The sequence below is a fragment of the Psammomys obesus genome, unplaced genomic scaffold (assembly GCF_907164565.1).
Source record: "Psammomys obesus unplaced genomic scaffold, mPsaObe1.curated_primary_1811, whole genome shotgun sequence".
Lineage (NCBI taxonomy): Eukaryota > Metazoa > Chordata > Mammalia > Rodentia > Muridae > Psammomys > Psammomys obesus.
The window spans coordinates 1,957,169-1,984,190 of NW_026596089.1; the positions used below are offsets into that span (position 1 = coordinate 1,957,169).

Here is a 27,022-nt window from a genome sequence, read left to right on the forward strand (position 1 = left end):
ACCACAGAAGATGACAGTGCAGCTAGTTCTGATGTAATCTGATAGACTAAGATCAGAAGGAAGGAGAGGAGGGCCTCCCCTATCAGTGGACTTGGGGAGGGGCATGTATGAGGAAGGGGTGGGAGGGTGGGATTGGGAGGGGAGGAGGGGTTTATGGGGGGATACAAAGTGAATAAAGTTAATTAATGAAAATTAAAATTAAAATTAAAAAAAGTATTGGGGTCTTGCTTATAGTTTAAAGGTTTATTCCATTATCATCATGGTGGAAATCATAGCACCATGCAAGCAGTCAGTGAAGCAGCACCGAGAACTACATTATGGTTCTGGGTAGAGAGAGACACTATGGGCTTGGCCCAGGTTATTGAAACCTCAAAGCCAATATATAGTGATATACTTCCCCCAATAAGGCCATACTTCCTTATCCTTTTAATCCTTTTAAATAGTGTAATTATATGATGACTAAGCATTCAAATATATGAGCCTATGGGGTCATTCTTATTCAAAGCACCACAGTACCGAAACTACTAAGATTGGTCATGAACAGCTGTAGTTCGGATTTTTTCAAGGCCTGCAACAAGTGCGAACTGAATGCTAGTTCAATCTAGAAAACTTGAGTTCAAAATTTTCTTCATGCATAACAGGCAGTTGGGTATTTCGAAGTTATTACAGAATGAGAAAAAATACAAAGGAGGAACAATTTCAAAGGATGCAAATGGTGTGTTTGAAATTGAGACAAATAAGTGGAAACAATGCTGTAATGAGAGATTAATCTCAGGAGGGCTGTTTTCCCTCTGATGAGAGAAACACACATTTTCTGACCTGTCTGTGGGTTGTGAACATTGAACCCAGAACCTTTCTTTTCAGCCTTTCGGCTTTTCAGGCAGTGTCAACAGAGTAGTGAAAAGCAATAAATAAATATTTCAGATCTAGGAAGATTGCAGGCTTTCAGTGATGTTCTAACAAGGAGAACTAATGATGAGACATGCCTTTGCTATGGAAGACCTAGTTTAATGTCTAAAAATGCCGGGAGAAGGCAAAGCATTATGGAAGTTTAGGTCATCGTCATCATCATCAGAAGAGATCTTAAAGCAAGCAGAATCTTAATATTCTAATCATCACAGTAGGGATGTTTATTCCCTATGCAATTTGTGAAGAAAAAAAAATCCTACTCCTCATATTTGATTTGTCATGTCTTGTTATGTTTAACTGATCAACCCCAAGAGCTATAATTTAGGCAAGTATTTATCCTGTTCAATGTTATTTGACATTTGGCAGTTATGAAAGACTTTATACATCTGGTTTTCCCAGAAGAAAAGGCATTGAATGTTACTTGTTATTGTAGTTGGTTTTGTAAGGACTCAATGTCTGACATTATTTTGGTAGATAACATGACTTATGGAATGTTTTCAGCATTGGAATTCACAGATTGCACAATTCGTGGTACATTGAGTCTATGCCACTCTAATATTAGAAGGGAGTTGCTGGTGGAAATCAACACTGCAGAGAGAAGAAGTGGCTTTTTTCAATGTTAATTTTTTTTGCATTCATTCTAGAGTAACTAAAAGACATCTGAGAATTTTGAGAAATTAGAAATATGAATAGAAGTCAGAAAGCTTCTTAGCTAGCCTCCAAACAAATAAGGCCCAGAAAACTAAAATAAAGGGAGCTGCATAACAAAGATATACTTTCTGAAGGGGTTGCAAGTGTTTTGTTTGAATGTTTTACAGGAATTGCTTCCTCCACTGTAAATTTTTGTTCATGACTATGTATTCTCCCAAGTCTAATTCTCTCATGTTAGATTTTGCAGTATCAAATTTTATCATTGGGATTTAGTCTTCTGTTTTTAAAAATCACTTCCTTCTTCCCTTAAAACATGGGTAGTCCTAGCAATGCTTTAGTTCAAAACAGTCCTTTACGTTCTATTACAGTTCTTGGGGTCATCGAAGCCAAAGTGTGGTTTTCTTATGAGACTTTCCCCTAATCCTTAAATCCTGAGATATTTCAAAGTAAATTCAATTCATCTGTTTCCCATTCATTGGTTGCTAGGTCTTCATATTTTGTGGAGGGTTGGTGGCAGGCAGGAAGGTGTCCTGTGCACTGCCTTCTATCTTCATGCCACAGACAGATCATTCATGAGTCACAACCCAACTTCTTGGCAGAATTCCAAACCCATATCCTTTCCAGTTCTCTTTTAATTGAAGTGCCAACTCCAGTTAACATCAGTATATTTGCCAAAGAAAGTAAAGAGGGAAAAAAAATCCACATTGGTGTCTCAGAACCACACAATCCCAGCATCTCACACTTGTGATCCCAAGTTCCTCCAGTGTATACACCATGTGATATAAAAATTCCAAAACTGATTGTTTGATGCAGCCTCTGATTGGATGGTGACCCAAGAGCAAACAGGTTCTCCCCTGTGAGAAGGGCCATCACAGGGAAAAAAGGCTTTTTTTCCAGTTGAGGTCATTTGTTTTTACCTGTTCTGTTGGATCTGAACACAAGTCCTCTAGGTTCCTCTCATTGACTCTATGAATTAGTCTCATTATTCCTGATGACTTCAGGCTGACAGTATGTCCAGGCGTTTCTGCATGCACTGTGCTTCCTGATTCCAGCATGGGAAATCATACTCTTGTTTTGACATATGGAGTAAATATTAAAACCAACTCATTACAATAACCCTCCTCCTCTGAATCTTAGCACTTATCATGTGTTGCCATTGCAACATGGCCAGATGAGCTCCCTTGTACCACACCTCCATAGTTAAAGCCTATGAATTAGATCTCCTGAACTTGCCCTGGTCTCTTCTTTAACCCAGGATACTCACTGTAGTTCAAAGTTTCAGTTTCTCAGTTCCGCTGTGGCAGCTGGCCTTGTCTCCTCCTGCAGTTTTTTTCTTTTCCCAGTCTCCTCTGTTTATCCATAGCTAATCCTTTCAGCAGGCTAAATTGCCATTCTCAGAGAGTGGAAGTTCAGTGGCTTCTAGTATATTCCTTGTACAGGTATCAACTGTGAGTAAAGGAAATCTTCATCTCCTAGGCTGAGTGAGCTCCGCACTGTGCCACCACAGCTTTATCCAAGCATTGTTTGCTTTCTATTTATTTACTTGTTTGCTTCTCACAGGAGCCAAAAGGGGTAACAGTTTTTGGGTTTTTTTTTTCAGTTTTTTATAACAGATATTTTCTAAAAAATCTAGAGGAAGTAGACAGTATGGAAATACATGAAGACATGCTGCAGAGGCCCTTCCTCATGCTGTCTCTCCTTATCATGCCACATATTGCCTGTATCCATTTTTTTTTCAATTACAGATGGCCTTTGCCCAATACACAGCAAAGCAATGTAACCATTGTCCTTGCTTATTAGAGTTACCCAAGCTTCTACTAACATTTTTGAGGTTAATTATACTCTACATCCAAACTTTTATGTCTTTTTCATCTGATGTGGTTGGGCTAAGATTTAACATCATTGCTAATGTTTTGGTTTGTAGTCTCAATGAAGAACCCTTAATTGTATTCTCAGTGGGTTCTGTGTTAGCAAACTCAGTGTGAATGTAGGGAAGACTATGAGAATGCCACAGTACAAAGAATTTGGGGATCACCAAGTGAATATATTGGGCTTTAACAAAATTACTTTTGTTTGTTTGTTTACTTTGAATTTTGTTGCCTGTTGTTGTACCATTGAGTCAAAGTTGCTTCAGAGGGGATGGCTGCATAAAATGAGCAAGAAAATGATTGACATTTTGTGTGGAAAATATTAATACACCCTTGATAAAAATGTGTAGTGGCAGAAGGGAAAGGTAACATGCCGTGACAGCTACTAAAACTTATTTCCATATTCAGGGGTGGATAAACAGAGAATAACTGTGTCTATGCTATGTGGAGAGAGAGAGAATTACATAATACAGGAACTCGTGTGGGAAAAGGATGGGGCTGGGATAGACAGGAAACAAATGGTAGCGTGGAGCCAATCCCTGCAGAGAAGGGTGGGTGCTGAATTTTCCTCAAGCTGGCTGGATTCTGAATATCTAGAGTTTCTGAGCGATCCTTGTGTTAACCACAATTAGAAACTTCCAAAAATTGAGAAGAATTGTTCAAGGTACTTGTAGTGGCTATGGATTATGGGGATAGCAAGACCATGTTGCTAGTCTCCATTCTTGTCTTTAGTGCATCTTATCAAGGCATATAGGCTATAGAAACCTATTTCAAAGTGTTTGCCCCAGCCTTCTCCCCACCCACTCCTCATGACCATTTGATTTGGACTCTAAGTGTTCAATTTTCCCCCATCCTTTGGGGACACTGATGTGTTTAGCTACCTCCCTGAGCTTATCTATGCTCTTCACAAGGTAAGGCTTGGCCTTCAGTATTCTCCCTTACAATACTGTCAATAACAGTGGACCATAGCCAGAGTGTCCTCTAAAATGTCCCCAGGACTGACTCTATACCAATTCCTCTGCCAAAACCCTGTCTACCCTCTGACTGTCTGTCCATGTAAGCATCACCTCTTGATTGACTTTTGATGATTTACAAGCCTCTTTGCTGCCCAGGTACCTCCACTATGTGGCTTTCAGCCTTTTCTGCATATTAGTGTATCTGACTCAGTACCTTGGATGTAGCAGCACTCAGAAAATGTTTTCTTAATGAATTAATGAATGGATAAATGACTAATTTAGTGACTGAGTAAGTTTCCTTGCTCTCCCACTTTGGTAGTCCTACCTGAACTGAACCTGGGTTATTTTCTTCATACTATATCATTGCCATTTCATTTTCATGTTTCACAATCTAGCCTGTTAGTAATCCATTCAAAAGCCTTGCGCATCCTTGTTGAGCCCATTGACCAATGATATTCAGTGATAGTCTTTTCTCTTCAAACATCAGAGTTACATGTACCAGCATCCTCGTGGCCTGTGCGACACTGTGTTGGAGCTTGCACATCTCTCAGATGTTCAGACTGGAAGTGATCCACTCAGTACCCTGCCCAGTACCTTTGCTTCTTGGGAACTCACTTCAAGAGCCTTGTAACATCTAGCTAAGTAGATGACTCCAAGTATGACTTATTGTTCTATTTCATCAGACATCTTTTTCTAGAATACAATTAATCATTTAGTGTCTGATATTAGGACATCAATAAACATCCATTATTCTTTTGATAAACAAAAGGAAAATAGATTTTTCCTTTTATCAAAGCTAGGGCAATAATTTTCTATTGTTCTTTCCATCTTTTGATCCATAGCCAGAGATGAGTTTGCACAAAGTGCACTAATTAAGATTTACTTTAACATAAGTACAAGAATTAGCTCTGGTTAGTGAAATTGTTTCCCTTTAATTACAGTCCTTCTCATCCTTATCAATGATGTTGATCCATTTGGCCTTATAATAATCTGATTGTCATATATATACAGGTCCTAGTATTTGGGGAGCCACTTTCGTTATGTGCTAAGACTCTGTTGCCATCACTCCACATTCAACAATGTGACTTTATATTCTTCCTTTAGCTCAGCACAACTGAACCCCCCACAATTCCTACATTTTCCAGGACACACTTCTTATAGCTACCCACAATTGAGCCATCTGGAAATGGGGACTGAGTCAAGTAACCCCGAGATTTTCCGTGGTTTTATTATTCTGGAAAAGTAGCTTCATATAAATGATTTATGAGGTTGGTCAAAATAGAGTTCATTGCCACAGTCTTGAGTGGGTCAACTGAATTCCATTATGAGGAACTTACAGCTTATTGTGGAAATTCATGAGGTGTACTCTGGACATGCAAATCACAGAGCCTGATACATAGTAGATCCACTAAATATAGTCCTATAAAATAAAATAGAAAGCCTCTCTGTAGCGAGTGATTCTTACTTATCATATTATCAATACTAAGTTAATGTCAAACTTGGAAGTTACATGAAAAATGCCATTAGAAATTTTATACTTACAGAAACACTATTTTTACATACTTCTTACATGAAAAGATAATAAAATTTCTTTTTAAAAAAAGTATGTCTACTATATAAGGCATTTGTCAATGGCCAAAGAATTCATGTCTTCCTTGGGCATATTTAAGCATATCTCCTCAGTTGCACCTTTTGGAAAGAGTACTGCTTAAATTTGAATTTTACTGCTAATCTTCACACATATGGCAAATGTGCACTACTCAGACCACAGCTATTTTGCTACATTCCTCAGCGTCTCATTTATTTGTTTGATTTGCAGCTATAGCAACTAGATTCCACCATGGTAGGCTTTTACACAGCCCCACACTGTGATCACTTTGGTGGACGCTTGGCACTCAGAAGCATCTTCAATTGAAGACATATGCACAGATTCACTCACCATTTTTAAGAAGTGTTTTTCGCACTGGGTAGACCTGTGCTGTTTCTCTGAAATATGAAAAGCAACCTTCTGCAAGGAAAGCAGGCAACTAACATTGTTGTGACCTTCTCCGCTGCAGCACTTCAGATCTTTGACTTTTCTTGCCATCCTTTTCAAGCGCCCATCTGACTGGGAAGCAGGCTGTCTCTCCACAGAAAGCTCGCTCCTGTGATGACTCAAGTGTTGACCTTGTGCCATGCTGGTGCTGTTCCATGCACACAGCTCTGCGTAAGAAGAGCAGTTGGAAATGACCTTGAAGCAGACTTTTGCCAAGTCAATGAAATATGGGCCTTCAAGAAGTACCATTTCTCCAGTGATTTAGAGACTGTGTGTGGTAGTGTCAGGACTAGCACTTTGAAATGGGTATTGGATTACCAGATCTTAATATCTCTATGGAATAATTGAAGATGCACATTGCAAATATTGAAAAAAAATTAAGTAATGCATAAATTTGATATCTGTTGTTTCCCCTAGGTAAGTCTTTCCTTTTCTCCCAACTATTTGCTAGAGGAAATAGGCTCAAAAAATATGTTTTTAAATGGGGAGATGGGAACTTAAAATGAATGAGAGGCTCCAAAAGGTGAAGATGCAATTGGTGTGTGAGGCAAATAGGAAGAGCTCTTTTTCCTTTCAGTTGTAAGCTACTTGTAGGCAGCATTGATCCATCAGATTTTGGCTCCAGGAAGGCAGCATTTCCTCTCTCAGTGTTTACCTGCATAGTAAACTGTGTTGCTATGGAAACACATTAGCTGATGGTGACTATCCCATCCTCTTCAACATTACCAAGTGCTATCTGTGTGGAACATGATGTTAGCTTACTGTGCCTCTCCCGCTGGCAAGTAAGCTGACCCCAATGATCTGGATTAAAAGCAGCTCTGCTTTAATCTTGTTTAGAAGTCCAGGCTCAGATGACTGCAGATCTCTACTTTGCCCTGACTCCATCTTCCTGGGATCTTGCTTGTACACCGTGGTGAGGCCAGGATTGTGTAAAGTTGGACTAGGCATGGTGAATGGGTAGAGGAGCAATGGGAAGAGCTGGATATTGTCACATACAGCTCTCAATTTGGTACAAAATGAGATTATGTATTTCTTCTATAAAAAGTAACGAATACCATTCAACTCTTCTAGAACTCTGAGAAGAATAAGATCACGTGTACTGTTACAGTTATGACTGTCTTTCTGTCTTTCTTATGACTGTCCTGTTAAGTGTATCTCTGTGCAACAAAGGGAGCATCCTGTGAACAGCAGCTTTCCTGGACATTCTTCATTACTTCATAGAAGATTTTTTTGAATAAGTAATTGGGTATTTCTGTAAGTTTAATTTGGAGTTATTAAAACAAAGGCATTTTTCTTTGTCAGCTCAAGCCTTCCATTGCATCTTTTTTAGAGCCCTGTAAGTAAGTCATGCAGCTGAGCTCAACATCAAAATTATGTATGGTGGTTGTTTACAGAACTGTTCACATTATACAGTAACACATTAAAACTGGTAACACTGCTATGTATGGTGGCACAAACTTGAACCCCGACACTTGGAAGGTGGAGGCCAGATGTTATGAAACTTAAGGTAATCCTAAGCTTCATAGTGAGTTCAGTGCCAGATCAGCTAACATGAAACTGTCACCAAAAAAGCAAAACAAAACAAAGCATGCATGCAAGCAAGCAAGCACAATGCATTTAACCAAAGCAAGCAAGCAAGCAAACAAAAATGCATTTACAAAACTGCAGTTATTATCTTGAGGTCAAACTGGGTGATTTTTCTACTAAGTTTTGCTAAGGATCATATCCTATGTTGTTTCTCATAGTTGGGATGCTGGAAGTCAAGGTTAGGGTACCATCATGGTCAGCACCCAATGGGCATCCTTCTGTGTTATAGACCATCTTTTCACTGTGCTCTCAAAAGGCTAAAAGGGCAAAAGGTTTCTACAGCCATTTTATTAGGCTAATAATCCCCTTTGTGAATGGACCTGATCATCTCGCAAGTCTATACCTGCTGTACTGTCACCTCATGTGTTTGGCTTTCAACCTAAAATGTTTAAGAGAATGCAGTGTTTATATTCCTTCAAGGAACACAAAAAAAAGGGGAGTAGAAAACACCTTTGTCCTTTGTCCTCTCTGCTGTTAAGGCTTCTCTTCATCAAGTACTTCTGGTACTTGATGCCTTATATCTTAGATCACAAAATTCAGGAGACACAAAAAAAGAAAAGGCCCAGGGAAATGAGATTTAAATCGACAGTGGCTGTGCTTGGTTGCCTGCTGACCTCAGCAATCCCATTTCCTTTCTTGTTCTGGTGATGTTTTCATTGTCTCTTTAGTAAATATTTTAGGTATTGGGGAAAAGGAGATCTTATTGTTAATCAAAGGAAAGTAACAGTACTTCACCTTTAAACCATATTCAGAATCTCATTATTTGAGGCTTTCTAGAATTGTGGAATAGTTTATAGACACAACAGTTAACTGTGAAGAATTTTTGTTGTGTGTATTTCTGTGTGTGCAAAATGTGTACAAAATGTGTCCATTTTGTAGGCAGTGTATGCAGGATATGTGTATATAGAGGACATGCTTGTCATTCCTCAGGAGCTCTTCACCATGACTTTCAAGACAGGGTCTCCCACCTGCCTTGAAGATCACCAAGCAGGCTTGGCTCTTTGGCTGGCAAGGCCTAGGGATCCACTCTTCCTCAGCACTAGGATTGTAAGCATGCACCTTCGCCATCATTTGCTATTTTCTTCTTCTCTCTCTTCTTCTTCTTCTCCTCCTCCTCTTCCTTCTTCTTCTCATGGGTTCTAGGGAACAGACTCAGGGCCTCATGCCTGCAACACCAGCACTTTACCAATGGAGCAATCTCCGGAGTCCCTGTAGGCCGTTATCTTATAGAAAAACTTTCCACATGTTTGCATAGGACCCAGCTGAACAGGAGCTCCTTACCAAAGCCCTGGATAAAGATTTTATGAACACTCGTCTAACACGGTGATCCTTTGTCCTCTCTGCTGTTAAGGCTTCTCTTCATAAACTCTGAGGTTTCATGCATCTGCCAGGAGTGCTGGAGAACTAACCACACGTTGGGGTGCTGCTGCATCTGTCAGTCATTTTCTGTTACCTTCATTTTCATTTGTACTAATAGAGATGGTAAAATACTAGTTTCCTTTAAAAGCCAGGTCTTGTTGTAGCAATCTACATGGCATATTTCCTTTTTCTGAATCATTAGTGTTGCATTCATGGTGGTCAGCCTTGGTTGGCTCAGGAATCACCCTCCTAAGATCTGATGGAGTTTCAAGGAAAGAGATTCTTGGAAGGAAACAAAGAGGTAAGCCATCTTGGTGACATCTGGAGTTAACTTGAATGGAAGTGGTGGCAAAGAGACAAATGGCTAAGCGGGAACGCTCAGCCACACTCAACTGTGGGAGGCTGGTTAACAATGTGGCGTCTTTGCCTTGGTTTCTATGGGACTAATATACTGACACCCTCTTTAGATTGTAGGAAAAATGAATTAATATTACCCCGTATTAAAGATTAAAAGTATACTCTATGTGTCAATTGCTATTAATCCTTGAAAGTATTTATGGAGTTCACTGGTCTGTAACTAATTAGAGACTGCTGTTAACAGGGGATATGGCTTTCCGCAGAGTTACATGAAACAAAATATAAATCTTTTATTTAACTCTATTTCCCTTACAACTTTTTTTTTTTACTTGTCAGAGGGATTTATAAAGTTTTATTTTATTTTCTTGGATCCCACTGCTTTTCCATAAATCCTATAAGCAGAATTACAATGAAATGAGTCATAGTCTTAACACTTCTTGGAGGTTCTCCTGCCAATGCAGCTTAGACTAGAGGAGATTTTTCAGGAAATGTATGCTTGGGAAAACATGGATAGGAAGAGGAATGAAGGAAAGGTGAGAATAAGGAGAGAAGGGGGGGCTGGGGAAAAGGGAAAAAAGGGGAAGAAAAGAAAAAAAATTGCTTTAGATAACATTTATTTTTAAAGTTAAAGGCAATATGCAGGTGAAGCTTTCTTGTTCTCCTAGTAATCTGTGTTAGGTAACCTGGAAGTGCAAATAAGTTAAGTCCCAGAATTGTGTGTGTGTGTGCACACATGCATGCATGTGAGTACACAAACATGCACAATAGTTTCCCCCCAAAAAACTTTTGTTATGTAAGTGGTAATTAGTTCTCAAGGCTAGCTTATAAATTCTTTCCATCCTATCTGAAGGTAAATTAACTGGACATTGGCAATGCTAAACAGTAGACTGAACAGTTAAAATCTGGTAGACATGAAGAACATAAAAGCAGTAAAATCAGTTGTTAGAATCTCCAGAATCTTTCAACATGAACACTGGCAGTGGAGGGGAAACAGATGTGGTCTGAGGAGAGGGAGGCTGTTCAGATACCTTGTGTCAATCAAGGGAGCAGCTGTGCCTGGCCACCAAAAATGGCCGTTCTAGTGGTTCTCAAAAACTATGTCTCATTTCTTCCTACTCTAAATCTTGATGGGACAGATGCCATCTGCTAGATGGCACTTGTCATTTATGCCAGCAGACAAATCACATGTGAAGCTGATGCTCATTGAGGGGAGAGGGAGTACACTCATGTGATTGTGATTGTGATTCATCCATCTCTGGGAAATTTTATTGGAAGAATATTAACGTTTACACATATTTACAAGGAATTATGATAACACATCTCAGCTGCATTCTGTGGGAGGACCTGCTGTGAATCAGCTACTCTACCTCTCCATGGACAGCCCCATTCGCTTCCTGTAAACAGTACCCCAAGGCTTTTGTGACACTGCTGAGACACCACAGAGCAGAGTGACACAGAAACAAATTTGTTTCTCCTAGTCATGCTGAAAGGGAAAAAGCTTTACTGGGGAGCAGTGCTGTCCCAGGATCATTAGGAAGTGGGTGTGTTTTAGTTTGATTTCATTGCTGTGAAGAGGCGCCATGACCACAGCAGCTCTTATAAAGAAAAATATTTAATTGGAGCTGGTGTACAGTTTCAGAGGTTTAGTCCATTGTCATCATGGTGGGAAGCATGGTGGTGGAGACAGAGCTGAGAGTTCCACATCTTGATCCACAGGCAGCAGAAGACGTGTGCCACACTGGGCTGTAGCTTCAGCATAGGAGACTGACCTCACAGTGACACACTTCCTCCAGCAAGGCCACATCTACTCCAACAAGGCCATGACTCCTGATGGTACCAACCCTGTGAGGCAAGCATTCAAATATATGAGTCTATAGGGTTCATACCTATTCAAACCACCACAGGGTGTCACTCAGAGAATGAGGAGTAGAGGCTAGCCCACTTAATGGGGATGTCTCCTCAACAGAGAGCACTGTTATGTCTGGAACTATTCTGGATTCTGGTTTGGTTCCTTTAAGGGAAGAACCAAAAAAAAAAATTCTATGGACATCAGAATGAAGTTGGGAATACTGAGTGATAAGATGATTTGAAGAACAATTTTCATTTATGCAGAGTGTAACTGAAAGTGGAGGGAAAGGTGAGGGACATAGCTGGAAATACAGTGAGAAAAGTAAGCAGAGGCTCTGATCTGTGATAGCCCTGTGTACTGAAAAGTGGTTTAGGATTTATCTTTCAAGAAGCAAGAGGCTAGGGAAGGTTGTGCATTAGCAAGCTGTTTGGATGCATTCATGCAGTAGAGAGAGAGGACACAACAGAGAAGATGACCCCATGTGACAAACTGCATGTGTGGTGTTGGAAGGAGCACTGAAGTATGATCCCCCTGAAGCTGACCTGCAGAGCACCAGAGCACTGGAGTCACGCAGAGCAGCAAACCACCCTTTGTGTCCTGGCCAGAGAAATGCAGGTTCATCCTACGAGCTGAAGGGCTTGTGGGAAGGCTTGTGAGCAAGAAGAGGATGGGTCAGACAATCTTTTTCCAAGACTTCTTTCTCCAGGAATGAGCAGAACCTAATGTATGCAAGAAAAAACAAACAAACAAAAAAACCCTCAGTGTGGTGTTCTTTTACAAATGTGCATGTGCGTGCTTGTGCTCATGTGTGCTCATATGTGTGTGTGTGTGTGTGTGTGTGTGGGTGTGTGTGTGTGTGTGTGTGCTGTGCAAAACTGACCAATTGTGAATTCACTTAAGCCAGAAGGCAATGCACATATGGTTAGCAGTCTTTGGGGGATGAGTAAGTTGTCCCTGCAGCCTCCTGGTGGCCATCCACTGTTTCTGTGCAGAGAGGAGCTATGGCTGGCTTCTGCCTTTATTTAGCAGGGATGAATTTCTCCCACCTAGACTTATCTTATATTGGCCTTTAGTGCTTTTTTGACGTCATTAAAAAATTAGTGTGAGTGCCTGTCTTAATTAGGTTACTATTGGTGTGATGAAACACTGACAAAAAATAAGTTGGGGAGGAAAGAGTTTATTTGGCTTATACTTCCACATCCACTGTTACCCTCAAAGGAAATCAGGACAGGAATCAAGCAGGGCAGCAGCCTGGAGGCAGGAGCTGATGCAGAATCCACAGAGGAGTGCTACTTACTGGCTTTCTCCCTGTGGCTTGTCATCCTGCTTCCTTATGGCCCTGGGTGGGTCCATCCACAATGGGCTGTGCCCTTCCCCATCAATCACTAATTAATAAAATGCCCTACAGGTTTATGGAGACATTTTTACAATTGAGGTTCTCTCTTCTGTGGTGACTCTAGCTTGTGTCAAGTTGACATAAAACCAGGTGTGAGTGTGTGTGTGTGTGTGTGTGTGTGTGTGTGTGTGTGTGTGTAGAACAGAGGGCAACCTCAGCTGTCAGGAATTCTCAGGAATTCCATCCTTTGAGACAGGGTTTCTTATTGGCTGGACTTTTCGAGTCTCTGTCACCTCAGTGCTAGGATTACAAGCATGCTCCATGGTCCACCCCACATTGCACTGTTACATGTATTCTGGGGTAGAATTCAAGCCCTTGTGCTCACAAGGCACATGCTTTAACCAGCTGAGCCAACTCCTTCCACTCTTAGTATTTATGATACTGTCATCCTATATAATTTCCATCTATGTTGTCCTGAATGTTAATCTGTAAATAAAAAGGAGAAACTAGAGAGTTTGCAGAAAAACTAAAAAGCAGTTATTTAACTTGGGTGTGGTAATATGCCTGTCTGGAAACTGAAGCAAAAAGATTAGAAGTTTTAAGGCCAACAGACTGTGTGTGTGTGTGTGTGTGTGTGTGTGTGTGTGTGTGTGTGTGTGTATTATGACTTTTATCGCAAAAAAATAACAAACAAACAAAACCGCTAAACAACAAAAGCAATTTCCTGTGGACAGGGTGTGAATACAAAATTTCGAACAACTCTTCTTGTATATTCCTGTTTGTCAGCACATTGGAAGTAACAAAAGTCAAAACAAAGACCAACAACTGCACTCTTGACTTGGTGAACGAGAAGGCTCTACATCTTCCTTTGAAGTTTCTCAGTCTGTGTGGAGATCTTTACGAACTTCAGAAATTCCTAATGATGCGATGCTAGAGATAAACCACTCCTTCACAGCACATTCCTCTTATAGTGGGAAAGAATCGAATTAGGGCTCAACTTGAGAAATACTTATCTGGCCACAAGCTTTGTACAGACACTGAACTAAGGGTCCAGGCTTCTATTGTTCTTCAGGGTACATGTTGGAAGCATGAGGGCAATCTGAAGTTCCTGACAGGCATGTCATAGGAGGCTAAGCATGTAGATGACACACACATGCTTCTTGCTTCATTCTCCCAATTTCTCTGATCCTACTGGCAATTAAGAGAAAAAGAGAGAGGGAAAAAAGCCTTCACAAACGTAGAATGTTATTGAGTTTGTAGCAGTTGTTATGGTTACCTGCATAGTTTCATTGCTGTATTAATGTGTTATTCCCTTCATTTCTGGAAACATCATCATCATGAAACATGATAATCTACAGACTCTTAGCAAGTCTCTCCAGTGTGGCTGAGAGACTCTGACAATGGCTATGATGAATGTGTGTGGTTTCTGGGCCACCTGTATGTTGCAGGCCCAATAACTAGGACATGGGAATTTAGGCAAAAACAATGTGAAGTTAATAAGTCTTAAAAGTTCAAAAGTTCTTCAAACAAAGCATTTCCTTTTTTACTGGAGGAAAATAATCTAAAACTTGCATCTTTTTATAACCAAAATATTTTAGTTTTTCTTGCATGAAAAACATTTTAAAGCGATCACATATTACTTGAAAAGTTACTTTGAGGAGTTCAGGATGTTTTGTTTGTTTGTTTTCCCTAATCAGTTCTTCAACAAATTAGATTTACTGAATTTATTTCTTATATCATAAAAGGGAGTAAAATATTTATTTATTTTTATGCATGTGTTTTGCCTGTGTATATGTATGTATACCACATGCATGCCTGGTACCCATGAAGGTCAGAAAGAGAGGTCAGATAACCTGGAACTAAAGTTAAGGATGATTGTAAACCAGTTTGTAGGAATCAAACTCAGGTCTTCTGCAAGAACAACAAATGCTCTTAAGTAATGGGCTGCCTGTCTAGCCCCATAAGAGGGAGTTTTAAGAAGATAGTGGCATTTTAAAGCAAGGTTTTCTTAGTTTCCTCCTACTATAGTTGTAGCTGAATAACATAGTTCATTGAATTGTTTTTCATGCTAACTGCTTAAGGCAGCAGAGGTTGCTAATGGATCTCCATGTCCTCTCCTTTTTTTCCTGGCATTTAGGCCAACTACATTTTTCAGCTGTTAGGTGTAAGCATGTGAGTCATAGAACACTGGGATGGGTTGAATATTACTTTAACTGCTTAGGATCCATGGTTGTTCATCCCTAACTCAACAAACTACTCATTAAAAACATTTGAAAAACATGCATCTGCATTGCTCATGTTTATACTTTCTCCCATTGTGTTTGTATATAAGGAACTAAAGGAGATTTGATGTACAAAGGAACATATGCATAAGTTCTAGGCAAGTACTATGCTGTTTCATATAAGGGATTAAAGCATCATAGATTTCATTGTTTACAGGACCCTGAAACCAGCCCTTAAGGGATGACTGTTTAATCCTTGCTGCTCTAAACAGTAAGAGTTTTCTATTTAGACTCCCCCAACCTCATTTCCAAATCATGAGAATTATATAGTATATCAGCTACTGTGACACAAATGAAGGCACCACTGATAGGCCATATTTTGAATGGGCCATATTATCATTGGAAAATAGCTGACTGTCTAACTTAAGTGAACTTGGGAACCAAAGGGAGGGAAGTTTGCCTTTTCTAGATACTGCTGTGTATATATACCACCAAGTATTGTGTTCACTTTTATAATACAACAGCCTTGTTTATTCTCCATAATTAATATCTTAGGGAGGCTTATCATATTATAAATTTTGAAATGTCTTATAGGTTAAATATATATAGCATATATAAATATATATAACATATATATTATTGCCACAGATCTGCAAGGGACCTCAACCTGTATCTGAACCCAAATATAGCCAACTTTCCAGTGTCACTGCTTTTTGCTGTGTACAGTCCAGATCAGCTAATCTCCATGCCTACAGGGCAGATTTACAGCTTGTAGGATCTAGACCCATAAAGTAAATTTGATTATCTTATGATGGTGGGAACAGAAACTCTCATGCAACTGTTAGAACATGATAATCCCAATATTGCTGAGCATTACGTTCTCTCTTAGTTCAGATATCTGAATGGCGTTTGTAGCAGACTTAGAATAACAGCTGTTTAAAATGGATGGTCTTGAGGCTGGTAGCCAGTATTCTCCCATGAGGCTCTTTCATGAAGAGTCCAGGCTCTTTCATCTTGTGGTGATGGATCCTCTGACTTTGCTCTTCATCTGGGTACAAGCCATTTGTAGGAGGCACCAAAAGAAGAAAGAATCCTGCTTTTTAGTTTAAGTGTGAACCAAAAATCGCACGTCATCCTTACTTACCAGAGTTGGTTGGTTCCACAGACAGGTAACAGTAGAGGAGTCCAGGAATTAGCATTTTTTATTGAGGAAGGGGATAAGAGATGATATGGGACAGTAACAGTCTTTCACAAATCCTTCCTTCCCACCCTTTGATGAAGGTACTAATAAGAAATATCCAGAACACATGAAGCATAAGGAAGCTTTTAGAAGTCAATGTAGATTAGACAGGGAACATGTTGTTGATTTAAGCTGGGTGCTGGGCAGTAAACTATTCTTTCTTACTTTATGTATATTAGAAATATTCCATAATAAAAGTTAAATGAATTCTAGTTCCAAGAAGTTAAAAGAATCTTTGGCTATGCCTTGGTGTTCACATGTGCTCACTGCTATTCTCCAATTAAGTCCTTTCTAAAGTTTCCAAGCTATCATTTCTTCTGTGTGAATACATGCACTCATACATTTTACTTTTTACTTTTATGTACAGAACTTGCTAACAGGTTGCTTTTGAGTTAATTAAATAAAACCATCATGATTGCTCCACATAGTAATAAAGGGGATGCAAGATGAGTTTGATGAGGGATAAGACATTCCCTCAAATCTCATTGAAGAGATTTGGACTAGGAGACCTGTGGTAGGAGATCGCATCACACTGAACAGATTAGCAAAGGTTTTTAGATAGGACATTCTAAATTGTAAAGGAAAAGTAGGCTTTTGACAGGTGGTGCAGAGAAAGGTCTGGGCAGGGACCACCAAGAGAGAGGCACAGGAATTTCTTTGGCTCCGGGCCAAAGAACAGGAGCCAGCCCCTTGCTGACAGCAAGCAGAGGCATGAGTTTTTAGTATGAGTATCTGGATGTCCCATTTAAAAAATAAGGCAGTAAATAAAGGAGTAGTTTTACAAGAATGACACTTGCACAGGGACATGTAGTTTTGAGGTTCTGGTGAGAGTTAAGATGAAATATCCATGTCATTCAAAGTGTTGAGATACACAGGTTCATATGGGTGGTTGATGGCTAAAGCTGATAGCTGAAGCTGGAGGCAAATGAGGAGTTTACTACTAAAGAGGTTGGGGAAAAGATTGTTTTCAAAGCCAGTTTGGTTAGCAAATGGGAGTCCTGATGAATGCATCATTATGATAGTGATGTGATTATTTCAGTTGACATTAAAGATATGAGTCACTGATATGAGAATCTCTGTATTCTCCCCTTCTCCCAACTCAGAGTTCTCAGTACTAATTCTGTTTAAGGCTGTATGCAGGTGTGCGCACCTGTGCCCATGGAGGCCAGAAGACGATGTCAGATGTCCTCTTCTATCACTTTTTACCTTATTCCTTTGAGAAGGGTCTCTCCTGAACATAGAGCTCAGTTCTGGCTAGTCTGACAGCCAGCAAGCACCTATCTTTACTGCACCGGTACAAATTGGTAGAGCTATTATTAACTGCTATGCTAAGTGCTGCTGTGCAGCGCAGTACTTATTTCCCTTAACTCTGAACAAGTAAAAAAACAAAACAAAACAAAACTTTATTGATCACCCTTCCTAGGGAGTCTCTCTTCCAGCCTCTGGTTTTCTTCTGGAGATTGCTCTAATTTGCTTGTAGGTTCCTCTTCTATGGAATACTCACAAGATGCTGTGAGTATTCCTGTGCCTCAGGACCAAGGCTGGACTCTGCTACTCTTCTGTTTGACCTAAGTCAAGGAGGTTCTTATGTTTACACATTTATTCCTCATTCAAGCTTTGGTCCTTTGGCCTTACCTCATGATCCACTTAGAGATCCCACTTCTCTCCCTCCCCCCTCTCTCTGTTTATCTATCTTTCCTCTCTCTTTCACTCACTTAAAATATTTGAGACAGAGGCGCACTCAAGTTGTAACTCAGCATGTAACACAGAATGGCCTGATACAACTGCCATCCTGCTTGTGTCACCACCTCTCCACCTCCTTTTTGGGAATATAAATGTGACCCACCTTGACTAATAAATTGGATTACTCAAGGACATTTTACTTGAAACATTTAAAGCTAAAATATAGACCTCCATATCTTCCAAACCTGTTCCCCATAAGTATGTACAGCCACCATCTACTTTGCTGGTTAAGCCATCAAAGTGATTCATGCATTTACAAAGCCTGCTACTCCACTGGGAAGCCCTGGCTTTATACAGTGTTATTCTCCTAAATGTTCCCTAATACATCTGAGTTGCATAGGCCCTAACAGTAGAGATTTCTGGCTGTAACGTCACTGGAGCCCAGTGGATTGATATAGGCATCAGTATGGTCTTTTTTTTTCAAATGTGAGGTTGGATATATACCATATGTTTTTAAAGGATTTTTGGGGATACTTCTAGTGAATAGGCAATCACATTTGGTGACAAGACCAGTTCCAGGGGCCCCAGAACTAGACAGGACCTCAGAAATATGTCTGGGAGATGTAACTTTTACCCTGGTCTAGAAATTAGAAAGCCGATGTGGCTCTATGATAAGGAATGGCAGGTCACTTTTGACCTATTCCACCAGGACAGAAGAGGAATGAAGTTAAAGCAGGCTTGCATTTTCCCTTGTACCTTATGCAGCTGTGCTCCTGGAAAGACAATGATTTGGGGGAAATAGAAACTTTGAGTTCTACCTTGGGAACTAGCAAGGCATTATAAATCTGATTAATGATGTCCTTACCTGTCTCTTACATCTCTCACATCAAACATAACTGTGGCTGCAGAATGTTCCTGTGCAACAGGGCACTGCCTAAGTGACTTCCTGTAGCCCTAACCCAAGAATCCCTGAGTTAACTGTGTTGCCATTTAACTGAAAAACAAAACAAAACAACAACAACAACAAAAAAACTGGGCCTGAAAATGGCCCGCATAAAAAGCTAATGCAAAGCCAGGCTTCGAATTCAGTGTGTTACACTCTGAGAAATACTATGTTACAGAGAAATGGCCTCTGGATGTCTTCTCCCCTTACTGATGTGTGTCATTGATGTAAGATGTATCATCAATTTAATTTGATAACAGTTTTCAGGAATGAAGCCAGCATTTCTGAATTAAGCGTAGTTAGACTGGGTTTGTCCTTTAAAACTCTAGCCATTCTTTTTCTTCTTGATCATTCCCTTCTACCTCATGCCCCAGAGGTTGTCAGCTTCAGGGACAGGCTAATTGCAGAACATGGGTAAATTCTTGGTTATTGACTTCAGAAATCAGGTCTCACAACTCATAAGAGATTGGAGACTTGGGGTTTTGTTTTGTGTGCCCTTTAATTATAAGGCAAGTTTTTGAAAGACAAACAGAAACTATTTTCCTGAGAGGAGGATCCTGACAGTGCCCTCAGCAGGAAAGTTGGGGAGAAGAAAACCAGGTGTAGGAGGTCCTTCTACTCATCCCTATCCCAGGAATGAGTGTTTAGCTCCCGGCACGAGAATCTGCGGTTTAGATGCTTTGGTTCCTTCTCTCCATCACTTCCACTTTTGTGTCTCTGGAGTTTGCATGAGTTAAGTACCAGGATTACTGAGGTGGTTGGTAGCTTGCCTTTTGGGCTTTTAAATGCTAAATCCAATAATATGGTGTCAGGCTTCCCAAATTCTATCAGAAGGAAGACCTGGGCCACAACTGACTCATTTTCCCAGCAGTCTATGTAGAACCTCACTGACACATTTGTGCAGCTATACATGCCTCCACCTTTGCAATCATCAGAAGTGATAGGGAAATCCCATAGTACAGGGGAACCTGGATCTTGAATTCTGGAGCATTCTTTCTCCTCGGGAAGGAAGCAAACATCACAACAGCCAAGTGCAAAAATGTTTATGATAGATTTAGGAGGCCAGGCGGCATAGAAGAATCTGCATTCACTGTGTCTCCAGGGACTTCCCTGGGAGGGGAACAGCAGGCCTGAGTGTCCTGGAGAGAACACTATCAACAAGTTTAATGGGTTCCCTGTGCCAAGGAGTGTCATCAGTGAAAATAGCGTGGGTAGAAGTTCGACAAAGGTGAGCAAGAGCAAGCAAGCCAAGGGCACTAATGGGCCAGTCAGCGCTGCTCCCAGGATGCCATGATGCATGTGTCCCTTCTTAGAATTTAGATCCTATTCCACAAGGGGACAGGGGAAAGAAAGCAGGAAGTGGTAGTTGGGAAGAGGGAGATGGTACTAGAACATCAAGCTGACTATGTTTAAATTGGAATTTAACAGAAATAACTGAATGATTGGATCTTCTTTCTTGGCGGTAGTTTTAGAGTCTAAATAACTGAAGGTCACATAGTTTCACAAAAAGCATTTAAATGATACAGCTAGACACTCTGACTTTTATATGCATACTCTAAGTGTCCATGCTGTACCATATCATTCTTGATTCAACCTGCTTCCCTCTTGTTTTTCACAACCAAGTGAAATGACACAAGACCTAAGTTAAATTAAATTATAGAAAGTAAAGTGATCTCACTTTATGCACTCATTTTATGTTGTATAAATGTATATGATGTATGATGTATATTTGAGACTGGAAGAAATGTGAAATACAGTCTCTCCATCTGCTCCACTCCTATCTAGTCCATACCTACTACACATGCTTCCAAATTCCCCCTGAGAAGTCACCGCAATGACCGGAAGCTTGAAGGGTGGCACACACATGTATATGGAGGGCCACATGGTGAGTTTGACTGTACAGTGTATGTGAAACCTAAAGCAAATGTTTCCTTCAGCTGTTTCTCCACACTATTTTTCAGACATGTTCACTCAGTGAACTTGAAACTTCTTGGTTTGGCTAAACTAGCTAATCAGTGAGTCCTGGAGAGCTGCTTCTTTCCTCCCAGACCTGGAATTACAGGGGTGTACTTCTGTGCCTGGCTTTACCTGGTACTAGGGATGTGAACTCAGGTCCTCGTGTTTCTTCATCAGACAGTTTACTCACTGAGCCATCTCTCCACCCTTCAGTAGAACTTTATAAGAGAAAAAAATTCAGCTCTTTACCATCTCATATATGAAAAAATAGAATGAACATCTTTAGGTGACACCAAGTGCCATGTTCCTTGAGATGCTACAGCACCTTCAAGACAGCTAATACTGAGAAGGACCTTAAGGGAGGGAATTCAATCAAGGACATATGTCTAGATGACATGGCCTTCTCTTTACTTTCTTTTTTATAATTTATTCATTTTTCATCTTCATTGTAGCCCCCTCCCTCATCTCCTCCCAGTCCCACCCTCCCTCCCTCTTTTCCCATATTCCTCTTCCCTAGTTCTCAGAAAGGAGGACTATTAAATCTCATCAGAACTGTCTGCCTATTCTTCCTCTGTGGCCTGGCAAAGCTGCCCCACAAGGGGGAAGTGATCAAAAAGCAATCAACAGGGTCTATGTCAGAGACAGCCCCTGCTCCCATTACTAGGGAAGTCATATGGAGACTGAGCTACCCATGGGCTACATCTGAGCAGGGGGTCTAGATCCTGTATGTGCATGGTCCTTGGCCTCAGGCCCCCATGGACCCAGACTTATTAGCTGTGTTGGTCTTTTTGTGGAGCGCCTGTCTACTCTGGGTCCTTCTATTCTCCCACTCTTTCCTATGTCTCCCTGAGCTCGGTCCAAAGATTGGCCGTGAGTCTTAGCATCTACTTTGATCCCCTGCTTGGTGATCAGAGGACATTTATGGTAGGTTCCCATTCTGTTCCCTCTGTTTTTAACCGCTTTTAGTGTCTATTCTGTTTGCCTCTCTGAATGAGAATTAAGCATCCTCCTTAGGGTCCTCCTCATTGTTTAGCTTCTATAGGTCTGTGGATTATAGTCTGGCTATCCTGTATTAAATGGCTAATATCCTCTTATAAGTGAGTGTATTCCATGTGTGTCTTTCTGGTTCTGGGTACCTCACTCAGGATGATCTTTTCTAGTTCCCATCATTTGCCTGAACTTTTCATGATTTCTTTGCTTAAATAATCCATTTTTTAAAAATGGGGTACAGAACTAAGCAGAGATTTCTCAACAAAGGAATATCGAATGGCAAAGAAACATTTAAAGAAATGTTCAATATCATTAGTCATCAGGAAAATGCAAATCAAAATGACTCTGAGGTTACATCTTACACCCATCAGAATGGCCAAGAACAAAAACTCAAGTGACAACACTCAAGCAAGGATGTGGAGAAAGGGGAACCCTCCTCCATTACTCATAGGAGTGTAAACTTGTACAACCACTTTGGAAATCAATCTGGTGCTTTTTCAGAAAACTGGGAATAGTGCTACCTCAAGACCCAGCTACACCACTCCTGGGCATATACCTGAAACTAGAGTCTGGAAACAGCCTAGATGTCACTCAACTAAAGAATGGATACAGAAATTGTGGTACATTTACACGATGGAAAATTACTCACCTATTAAAAAAAAAATGACATGTTCTTTAAGCTTCTTCCTGACTTTGAAATTCTACTATCTTAGAATGGAGGCTGTGAATGGCAGATTGCGCAGTGCTTAAAGAGTGGGAAGTGAGAACATAGAAGCTATAGGTGTGGGCTCCTGTGTCTGATAACGGCAACCACAGAGAGAAGCCGATTTTTTACTATATATTCAGGAAGGCTGGAGGGAAGCCTTTCTCTTAATATTGGGGAGGATTGGACAGATTTGTAAGTGAATTAGGAAAATAGTAGAAAAATAAAAGCAAAAATCAGTGGCGTAATCTGTCATTGTATAGCATACAAAGTAGTCCTTTGCATGGAAGGGAAATGTATTTGGAGCACCATAATAGATACCTGAAACCATAATAGTAATTATACAGAAGTGTATTGTGGGTTTCCTATGTATTTATAGCACCATGAAGTTTAATTTTATAGATCACACATTGTAAGAAATAACAACTAAAACTAATAACAACTAAAATTAGAATATCTGTTATATTCTATAATAAACATTGTGTGAATGTGATTGCTCTCAAAATACCTTTCCTATTCTACTCATCCATCTTGTAATGGTATGAGAGCATATAACCGTTTTTACATCATAAGACTGATTTGGATAAATGTCATACCCAGACTGACATACTATTTAAAACCTGTGAATATTTTTCTGGGATTTTAAATTTGTAGACCACTGTTGACTACAGACTAAAACTGTGGAAAGTGAGCGATGGATAAGATGGGGCAGTTGTGCCCCCTAACTTAGTAGCTTTAAACAACCATGTTCTGTATCTCAGAATTACTTAGGAGTATAATTGAGTCAATGTTCTGTGAAGTTAGTCTTCTGTTACAGACTTTATCAACACTGAATGGATTTTGCTAGCATGACTTTGTGTGTGCATTGGGAAGGCCAGAAGTCTATGTATGGCCGTAACTACATACAGATTTCCTATATGTGGCTTTTCAGCTCCTCCAGGTAGTTCACATTCTTACTGGAAGTTTTATTTTTTTTTAATTTCCCAGAGCTATGTTTCAAGAGGTTGGTTAAAACTACAGTGCTTTTGAAAACCTGCCTCAGAATTCCAGAGCATCACTTTCAGTAAAATTTATGGTCCATCAAGACTAGCTCCGATGCTGCCTCTTAGTGGGAGGCATAGCAAATTCAGAGCAAAGGTATACTTTACCTCTAGAATATCAGAGGGATGTATCTCCTTTGAAGATAAGAAAAATTCAGGTAGAGATTTCAAGATAGAGAAAGTAGAAGTTGGAAGAACTTATTTCCAGAGAGTTCAAGTCTTCTAGGACTGTCTGTGAGGGTCACGTAATGAAGGTTCTGCTGCTTACCTGCTATTCACAGGCTTTACCTATGGGTAGTTTTCTCATTCTGATAGGACTCATATCACTGCTCTATTGGTGTGTTTTACAGACTTCCATATAAAGGCGCTGTTGCCAAGTTTTCTGGTATACGTTCTTGATCTTCTTTGTATGTCTCATGTAGCATGCCAAACTCTTAAGTAGTCCAAGGTGGTGGGAAAGGTAAATGGTGGCATTTTCACAGCACTGAAAAATAAGCTCATCTGTGGCATTGCTTTGCAGAGCTGACTAGCCATAGCTGAGGCTTCAATAGTAAAATGTGAAATCTGCTTTGTACAAATTATCCAGATAACCTTTTGCAATCCTCTCATGAAACCAAAAATCAGCCACACATAGGTGACAGTCTGGCAGGCATTCAAAGCTGTCCTGATGGTAAATTATTGTGTTGCTGCTCAGTTGAGGGGACTCTTACAGCTTTGTTTGTAACCCTTTGATAAGGATCTTTTAGAAGCTTGCTAATTAATTTTAAAGTAATGTTTGACTTGGGCTCTGTAGCAGATTGTTTTCATGTTATGCATTCAGTGGCAGATGATAGAAGCATAAATACATTACCTTTGCTCAGTCCACATTTCTGTTGTTGATACAAAGTAAACACATTGGATTTGTTTCAGAACAGCTGAATGTAGAATGTGACACTGGGCCAAATCAGGATCACATTTGCCCATACCACACAGATGTGGATTTTTACAGTTGTTTTCTTTTAAAACTGTGTGTGTCTGTGCTGTCATTGATTAATGTAATATTGCATTAATGTGCTGTTACAACACTCCAGGGGCTTCATGATGTCTTGCAGACAACAGCAAAGAATTCTTTAAACTGAAGTTTTTAATAATCTGTATTTTATTAATACATCATCATTTTAAAATACATCAACATTATTATTATTTAATAATTATTATTATTATTTAATATAATCATTATTTAATAATTATGATGATGGTGGTGGTGGTGGTGGTGGTGGTGGTAAGCACTAACCATGAAGATTTATGGGCAGTATAGTGCTTAAGGAATCAATTTTGATGGAGTTGCCAATGGAATTGATGGAGTTGCCAATGGAAAAACAGTGAAATTATTATTCAGATTTACTCTCACAAATCATTTGACATCATCAGTATGTATTATTTATTTTCTCCGTCTTTAGAGGAACAGAACACTGTGGCAGTGTGTGCCATAGCTTCACTTCTTCTCTTGAAGTGCACACTTGCTTCAGTTGTTTGCCCAGTGGGCCTATCAGATCCAAGAGTTTAGTGAAGGTTGACACAGCCATGTGTGTGCCATGGCATTAGCTGCTAAAATTAAAATTTAATTCTTCACTGTCCATTGTACGTGGCTGGCAAGCAAGTCTCTATCATGCGGTGCTGATGTAACACTGGCAGGGAGTCTTTCTATGTCTAATTTAAGCTATAAGTAACCCTCCCCTTTTTTTTCTTCTCAGGGTGTTTTTTAATCATTAACTATAACATTTCCCTATTACAAAAATGTTCAATAATATTTTAAAGTCCACTCACTGTTGAAAAGTTTAAGTGAATAAAAACATCCTAGGTAGAATATATTCAACCTTATAAATGAAAAAAAGAACTACCAGACTGCTCACAGAAAGAAACAGCCCAGCTCTGCTCTTTTGGATTCTTGGGATTTTCAAATATCTATTTGATAAAAAGAATATAAGGAAGCCTTTGCTTTTCTACTAAAGTTCTACCACAACCTCACTGTGAATTAGTTATAGAAAACAGAATTGTTCCTTTTAATCATCTAAAGTTTTTAAATCCCAAAGAAAGCAAAAGATCCAAAAGAGTGAAGTAAAAAAAGAACTGCTTAAAAGAACAAAAATGCAGCAATAAAAGTTCACGAGTAGACATTTGTATAAATAATTGACAACTAGCATAATGAGCTCATTAATTTCAACCAGGCAGAACACCATTTTGTGGGCCCTGCTAATAATGCTACTAGAGGCATTATTTAAAGAAGCTAGCCCACTGCTGTTGATAGTGTACCTTCAGAAGTCCAATGGTGTTGATATGTGGAGCCAAGATAAAGAGAATGGTGTAGTGACCTCACATGATCTGCATCTGCCTTTCCAAGACCTGCACACACTCAAAACAGCCACAATGCCAGCACAGGAACAGTGCTCCTGAAGTGCCAGCATTAGGGGAGGAGCTACTGCCCTGGCTGCTGTAGGACACTCAGTTTTCTTCAGGAATGTGGCCCCTGATTGGCTGCCCATGCTCTATTAAACGGCCCCACACCCATCACATCCAGTCATTGCTAAATGGACTGAGTATATTTAAAAAAAAGAGCACATAGATTTGGAAAGAAAGAGTGGGAACAGGATGGGGAGGAGCCTAAGAGGATGGATAGGGGGTCAAAGTGATCAAAACCCGACATATACTTGTATGAAATTATTAGGTAACGACAACAACAATAAGGTGCTGAGCCAGTGAGATGTCTGACGGTAAAAGTGCCTGTCACCAAGCGACCTGAGTTTCTTATCCAGGACCAACATGGCAGATGGAAAACTGACTCCTTGAAGCTATTCCTCTGATCTCCACACTTGTAATGTGCCCCTCCCCACATAAAAATGAAATAAAGTTTTTGGTTTCTACAAAGAAGAGACTATCTCTCTTATATTTTAGCACTTTTATACCTTGATACATTTTAGTGAATTCTATAAAATCCTGGTCAATCAAGAGGAAAAGTTAACAGTTAAGGTCAGGAGCTGTAACTAGGTCTCTGTGGTAGGTGGTTGTTTCTCTTTGTAGGTGCAGGTTCATGGTGTCTTCCTTAATACAAACCCAAGAGGTGTGAGGGTGAATGCCAGTCTCCATCCTACCCAGAGCTGTAAGGATTCTGCATTGAGTGTACTCTGAAGAAATTTGTAGGAGGTACCATTCTCTCCAGCTTTCTCTTTTGTAAATCATTTTTCTTTTTCCTTCTTTGCTCTGGAGATTCCAGTGTATGATTTTCCTTTCTTTAAAACCACCATAGAATACCTTCCATGTCCTAATTACACAGTCCTGTTGTGTTTTTTTTGGTGTTTGTA

General features: G+C 39.9%; 1 protein-coding gene across 3 annotated transcripts in view; it reads left to right on the forward strand.

Annotated features, from left to right (window-relative positions):
- The window catches only part of Aig1 (androgen induced 1), a 259,955-nt gene that overhangs the window by 93,654 nt on the left and 139,279 nt on the right, over positions 1–27,022 (forward strand). The window contains exon 5 of one of the 3 annotated variants that reach the window (XM_055627717.1): positions 26,389–26,531. The exons of the other annotated variants lie outside the window; for them this stretch is intronic. Coding sequence (XP_055483692.1) covers positions 26,389–26,415 — 27 coding nt within the window. The 3' untranslated portion in view covers positions 26,416–26,531. Of the gene's footprint in view, positions 1–26,388; positions 26,532–27,022 lie in introns of those variants that run through there. 3 annotated transcript variants of the gene reach the window in all.